The 6,897-nt window shown below is 34.0% G+C and overlaps 1 protein-coding gene across 2 annotated transcripts; it reads right to left on the bottom strand.

Moving 5' to 3' along the window:
- Window positions 1-202: 202 nt before the first annotated feature.
- LOC114194384 (uncharacterized) lies at window positions 203-6,380 on the bottom strand. Of its 2 annotated transcripts, none has more exons than XM_028084567.2 (7): window positions 5,972-6,370; window positions 4,387-4,527; window positions 3,921-4,286; window positions 2,240-2,485; window positions 1,750-1,842; window positions 1,160-1,360; window positions 203-721 (listed from the first exon to the last, which is right to left on the bottom strand). In XM_028084567.2, the coding sequence occupies exons 1-7, from the start codon at window positions 6,281-6,283 to the stop codon at window positions 506-508; spliced, it is 1,575 nt and encodes a 524-aa protein (XP_027940368.1). In that variant the 5' UTR covers window positions 6,284-6,370; the 3' UTR covers window positions 203-505. The 2 variants fall into 2 exon arrangements, with proteins under 2 accessions (XP_027940368.1, XP_085521917.1); XM_085665791.1 differs by lacking the exon at window positions 203-721 and adding an exon at window positions 817-974 and having other exon boundaries at window positions 5,972-6,380.
- Between the last annotated feature and the right edge of the window lie 517 nt (window positions 6,381-6,897).

Raw genomic sequence — 6,897 nt, 5'->3', positions numbered from 1 at the left:
AATATTAATATATATTAGAGATTTCAATTTAACTATAATACAGAAAATTTATTTAAACTTTTAAATGTTAAACATTTATAAACTTACGTAATATTTAAGGTTTTAGCATCACAGAATTACAATATTACATATTATTAATATTATTTCATTCATAGATGCCAAACTCATTTTACAGACAAAAAAAAAAATGCAGATGCAAGGCTCATAAAAAATATTTACATATGAAACTTATTCAAAGTTTTTTTGCAAGAAGTACAGATGTTCAAGTCCCATATATTTACACTGTTTAATCTAGGTACATAGATAACCCAAATTGCGTGAATGTCTAATATAGGTTACAATAACATATATACACACGCAATATCGAATTTGTTTGAAGTTTTTTCTAACATTGAAATGGATACAACAATGATTCATTTGGCATCTCCTAAGCAATCCAAGTCTAGAAGACGAAATAATCTGGTGACGTAATCGCCCTAGGATTAGAGCAAAGAATTGAAGAGTGCTAGCAATCCTTGGTTCTGGAATACTCTGGAGGAAGAGATGGGCACCTTTCATTCATATGAGAGTATGGTTGCATGGTGTTGTATTCAGGTAATTCCATTCTATACTTCCCTTTAATTTGACAATAAGGAAGCTTCACAGTGTCTCCATCATTGCACCATTTTGGTAAGCGACTAGAATTGGTCTCAAAAAAATTGAGAATGTAAGCATCTTTTATCTGCATTTATTGCACAGAAAGTAAGTCCCATATGCGCCTGGTCAAGAAACTACAATAATGAAGTGTTTTAACTTGTATCATGAACTAATACCAACCTTGCTAAATAACCTTCTTTCACCTAGCAAATTTACCCAAGTAGTGTTTGGTTGAAGAGAAGGGTTTTTACAGAAATCCCTTTGTTTGGTTCAAAATTTTGGAGGTCAAATAAGGAGACAAAATTCCATCTCCTCTCATTTCTATTTCCCCTCTAATCCTGGGGATTTTGGAATAAATGAAAAATTCCTAAAGTTAATTCAAATATTTGAGCCTAATGGTTTTATTATTCCATGTAAGGGTAGGACAGTAAATTAATTTGAGTAAAAGTTTGTGCATGAGTAAAATAAAAAACCTGAGTATTGCTGTCCAAAAGACAGAAACCAAACTTCGTAGAAAACTCACCGTAAACTCTGTCACTTGAACAGAACTAGCAATTGGATCGAACAGCCCTGCCTCCTTGTACATCTCAAGTACATAAGCAATGCAAGATGTTGACTTCCCATCACTATAGACCCAATCATCCTGTTCAGGAATTGTCAGCAGTGCATCAAAAGATGATCCACGCTTTTCAACTTCTACTAAAACTTCTGGAAGGTCAAGTCCCTGTAGAAACAGAAAAAAGGTCACATGGTTCACTTATTTTAACTAAGGGAAAATTTCATATTATGACAAAGCAGTTATAAAAGAATGAGATGCCTAGTCGATTTAATTTACTATCTTGAGCAAAAAATGTTTAGGTTGTGTATCATAATTTGCTAAGAAAGTGGGAATAAAATGTTGTATTTTTGTAACATGTGAATTATTCACTTAGCTTTGTGTATTATTTAAATTTCTAGTTTCCACATTTAAGAGATTTCAGTATTAATAGCACTAATTTAGCTATGTTTAGAATATATATGTGTAATTATAGTACATTTTCTGATGAAAAAATAAATATTATTTCTCCTTTTTCAAGTGTATGTATTGGAGCAAGAAACCAGATTGCAGCATACTTCAGTTCCAAGTCTTTTGTTCAGAGCTTCATTCCACATATTTGCTGCATACTCAGGTTGGAGTTGATTCCAAATTGTCATAACGCAAGCAACCTGCATAGCAATAAAAGAAATGCTCCAAAGACTCGTTCATAGATTATTAAGCTATATAGCATGTGGCTAAAACAAACAAAAGATGGAACGGGTAAAAGATAAGACCACGCATAGTCAATAATCGGTACCACATTTTGGGAATCTATCCATCATTTTTTTCTTTATGTGAATGAACATTTTCTTGAATAACAATGGCCTTCCTTTGAGGCAGTTATATATACTATTTAAATAATTTAGTACAAGGTATCTTTTATTCTGTCTTTGAAACATATAATTGTTAGAAAATTGTAGGCAAAAAATGCTCCAGCTTGGCATAACAGTGCAAAAACTCAATATAGTTGAATCGAATGTTAACACAGATAAAATGAAATTTATGCAGAACTGATTAAATCAATACCACGTTAGCATCCAAGGGGGGCGGATAGTTTTCATTTAAAGTGTCTATCCAACTGAAGATCATGTTATGGTAACCATAAGGTTTTCCTATCATGCTCACTGCATACTCCCATGCGGCAGACTCATTAAACCTGGCACGCAAGTCAGGGTGCAAAGGAAGCAGTGCAATGTGGGGATTGGAATCATCTTTATTCAGTTCAAAGTCCCACCATTCTTCCCATGGCATCAAAGCAATTATATCTTCTCCCTGCAAGCAAAATGAGGAAGGAAATATAAAGCTAGCAACTTGACTGTAGAATAAATGCTGCTGCAGAGTTGACAAACTACTATACTTTTACTATCATTGCTCGAATAATCAAACTACCACAATGCATTATTTGTCATAAAAGAAAATCTATATATGTTGACATGATAAATACCATGCACTGATTTCAATCACTTTTTCAAACTGAAACTCGGAACATAATCTTGTATTCTGATTATAACATGGTTAACTTAAGGAACTTAAATTTTTTTTAAATTATATCAAAACCTAAAATTGCATAGGATTCCAGAAGTATTACTTTCCAAGGTTGAAAATCTAAAATATTAATGAAATTATCATGAAATGACTATGAAGAATGATAGTTGAATCAATATACAAATCGTGAATTGGAAGAAATGTGTTACAGATAACTTAAATTCAATTTTAGTTCTTGAAATATAGTCATGTTTTTAAATTTGGTACCCACTATATTTTTATTTACTTTTGGGTCCTCCTAAAATTTCTTTTTTTATTTTAGTCCTTGTTAGTTTGTTTTAGTCTCTGTAATTTTTGTTTTGTCCTATTCCTATAATTTTTTTTTTTCACTATGAATTAGTCCCTTAATCAAAGTGACTAAAAGCAAACAACCTACATAATACAAAAGAAAAAAAAAACAAGAAAATAAATATTTTAGAGGGATTAAAATAAAATAACAAGAACCGAAATCAAAAAAAGAAATTTTACAAAGATCAAAATTAAAAACATATAGAACCAAAAACAAAACACAATCAGGTTTCAGGGACAAAATGTGTATGTAGTTAAGCCTATCAATAATAAACAGAACATATAAACATATTCATTTAAAAAACATAAATCTAGGGGCATTTTAACATATAAAGAACCATATCATTATCAAACGTAGAAAACATAAATATATATTTCCATATTATACGTTAGCATTTTGAAGTCAGATAGATGACAGAGTGACATATAAGCTGCAAAACAATCCAGATTTCCAAATCATAACAGCCACAAGGACAACGATCAGTGCCTCCTCAAATTCAACAGTATGGTCACCCCAGAGAACAAGGGACCACCAAGCTTGCACGTAGGCTAGACTGGAAGAGGCAAAGAAGACTAGAAGACGAGAAAACTGAGTGAAAAACATGAAAAGGATACAATGACCCAAACTAGTTCGGTGCGTGGTTGTTTGCACCAAAATTAATGTTTCATGTGCAACCTGCAATTCCTATGTGATTCCTGCTATCCATGGGGCAATTGGAACACCAAAACACTCACTCAAGGATTCAAGTCACCAGCTGCTCGAATCAAATTGTACAATTCTTTATCGTGTTTCGTATGATATGGATAGCAATGCAATGGAATACGATAAATCTTGCGCAGAACCAATACATGTAATGCAACTTAGATATTTTACCTTTTCATCTTCATGTCCCGACTCTCCAACCCAAAGCTTCCCATTGGGGTCTCTTAGGCAAACAGCAGTGTGACCAGCATAAGCTCCACTGACCCACTTCTCCAGAGTCTCAAAAGCACCCCACCGTCCTCGTATTTTCGAAACAGCAAGGAAATCTCCAGAATGGATGTCATCAGCACTGACATTTGTAACCCAAGGCTGAGGGCGCACTTCAAAAGAAGCTTCCATATGTTTCTCCAAAAAATTAATATTGGAGTTCTCGCCCCATCCAGTGTTTGAAAATAGAGGGAAGACCTCCCAAAGTGCTTGAAGGGTCCCCAACATCCCAGCTTGCAAGAGGAAAATTGATAATCCATGGTTTTTCACCTGTTTGCACAAGAGGTTAAGGATCTCTGAAACAAAAATGTGTTCCGAGTTTTAAGAAACAATACTCAGTGACAGTCTAAAAACAAAGAAAGCCACTTACATAATCATACTCAGCTTTTCCTTCCCATGCTTTGATCTCAAGTGTATGCTCCCGAGCCAGGAAATAGTAATCCCATGTTACACGATATGGAGTAGCAAAAATATAAAGATCCATGCACGTCCAACTGTGAGCATTGCTAACCTAGATCAGCGCATAGGTATAAATCAATCAGCTCCCGCTGAATCCCAAATCCATACAAACACAGATAGAGAGGGAGAAAACAAATGCAAAATACTGACATTCAATAACTTTAAATAACTACTCTAATGCTATATAACACAACCACCAGAGGCAGATTTCTGAACCTTTCAAATGACAAATATCCAGCCAAAATCGACCAAATTTAGCTTCAATCGCATAACATAATCTATGCCTTCTAATATTCGGAAAACACTCTTCATCACACCTACTCTGAGCATTACTTTTAAATAAAAAAAGTTTTAATTAATCATTTGGTACCATTACCTCATCAACTTTTTCATTTCAGTTTGTATATCCAAAATCTCAGCGTTTAGTCATAAATGAACATTTTTTTTAAGTTTTAGTCTGTTTCTCCATTTACCGAAAAATCTAACAAGCAGGGGACAAAGGTGGAGTTTTCAGGTACAGGGACTGAAAGAAAAGTTGGCTATGGGGACAGATTAGTTAAACCAATAGAAAAACAACAAAAACACTATGAATATGACTAATTTCGCTTAACCACGCGATATGAAGATATGTTTGGTCTAAAGTATCTTTCGGGCTCAGTTTCATCAATCGAAGTTCACATAGTCCTTCACCGGTTATCTTAACTACTGCAGTTTTAGCTTTTCAGCAAAAAAATTAAAAGTCATTCATTTTGGCAAGTTTCAATGAAATACTAATTATGTAAACTTTAATTTATCCCTAAATTGATTACACTGTTTGTCTCAATAAAAGTAATACATTTATTGAGAGAGTGGCATTACCCTAATAGTAGGGGTAAGTTTGGATCAGATTTAGAGGAAAATAAAATCAGAACCAATCATTTTTATCGATTTAGATTGGTTTTCATTTTCCAACTTTTTTAACACCTGAACCAGACCAACGAATGGGTTTATTTGATTCAAATCAATCAGGTCCAGTGTTACACAGAAATGTAAAATTCTATTTTAAACAGATGAAAAAAATACATGATTTTGTCCAAAAATTAAAACATATTCGTGTCACTAAGGTAAAAACATTATATTTTTAATAATACGATTATCATAAAACTCCACCCATAATAACTAATAATAAAAAACTAAAATGATTGGTTTGGTTAGGGTTCGTAAATCACACAACCGATCCCATCACCGTTAAATTTCATTGGTTTGGTTCAAACTGGATCCAAAGAGGTCCAAAATTCAAACCAACCTAATCAGTTTGAAATCTGAGATTGATCGGGTTAAACCTAAGCAATGAACACGCTATGAGTGCCACCACTACGAGACATGACAAGGGAATATAACTTCACTACAACAAACAAGTCAACAAAAATTATCAAATAAAATTTGAATTGGCTTTTCAGCAAAAGGAAGTGACCTAGATTTCCAACACTTGAAATGAAAACAGAAGAGAAAACAACCTTAATGTGAAGGGTTCCGCCGCCATATTCAGTTTGGCTCTTGTTGTGAAACACCATCCATGCTTTGTTCTGGTAGAAGCAGGCGCCCTTCCACTCGATAACGTCGGCCGGAGAAGAAGCGGCGCCGACGAAGACGGGGAGGATATCGACGGCGCTGTGGAGGCGGGTCATGATGGGCCACGACACCTGCCTCGGCAGCAGAGGAAGCACGTCTCGCGGGTGAAACGGCGTTTTCAGGGCCCAAACTTGGAGGCCCGGCCCGGACACCGATATCAGGAGCAGCAGTAGCAGCCACGCTAACTTCTTCGCCATGGCACGATGGAAGCTCAACAAACTAAACCAAATTCCTTTCTCAATATCGTTTCGCTTTGGAGAGTCAACTCTGTTCCTCAAACCATATAGTTTGGATCATAAATCATTGTAATTTTTTCTTCTTCCTCTTGCTTGTATTTTTTTATTTATTAAATATTTTTGTTTATCTTTTTCTTAATTAAATAATTAAACACAGAATTTTTACTTGGTAATATTTTCAGAAGTAATATCAACACACCCTTTTTGCACAAACTCTTTGTTAAATTTTGTTGAAATTTTATAACATAGGGCGAAGAATAAAAAATCACAATACAAATGTGTTGGTTAAACATCTTAATACAATGCAAATGTTAAACTATTCTAAATGTATATATTTACTGAAGTTAGTGTACTAATAAAAGCTGCAAATTAGGTAAACATGGTGAGCTCAGTTGTATATAAAGAATAAAAAAGTTTATACATAAAGTACTGATTTTCATTCTTCATTTTATTGGAAAAATTATTCCTTTAAAACTTATTTCTTTCGACTATTTCTATGTTTAGGAAATAGCTTAATTTATTTATGCCAATGTGCACTACTAGATAGAGTAAACTTAATTGTAATTTAGATAAGT

This window comes from Vigna unguiculata, chromosome 8 (assembly GCF_037176805.1).
Source record: "Vigna unguiculata cultivar grain cowpea cultivar isolate G323 ecotype 2 chromosome 8, ASM3717680v1, whole genome shotgun sequence".
Lineage (NCBI taxonomy): Eukaryota > Viridiplantae > Streptophyta > Magnoliopsida > Fabales > Fabaceae > Vigna > Vigna unguiculata.
The sequence above is the reverse complement of the archived record's forward strand: the minus strand, read 5'-3'. Positions and strand labels throughout refer to the sequence as shown.

Excerpts from the sequence above, each read along its gene's own strand:
- LOC114194384 (XM_028084567.2), bottom strand. The coding sequence starts at position 6,283 with ATGGCGAAGAAGTTAGCGTGGCTGCTACTGCTGCTCCTGATATCGGTG. Across the intron at positions 4,528-5,971 it reads GCGGAACCCTTCACATTAAG|GTTAGCAATGCTCACAGTTG; the intron begins GTTGTTTTCTCT and ends GCGCTGATCTAG. Across the intron at positions 2,486-3,920 it reads CGGGACATGAAGATGAAAAG|GGAGAAGATATAATTGCTTT; the intron begins GTAAAATATCTA and ends TTTTGCTTGCAG.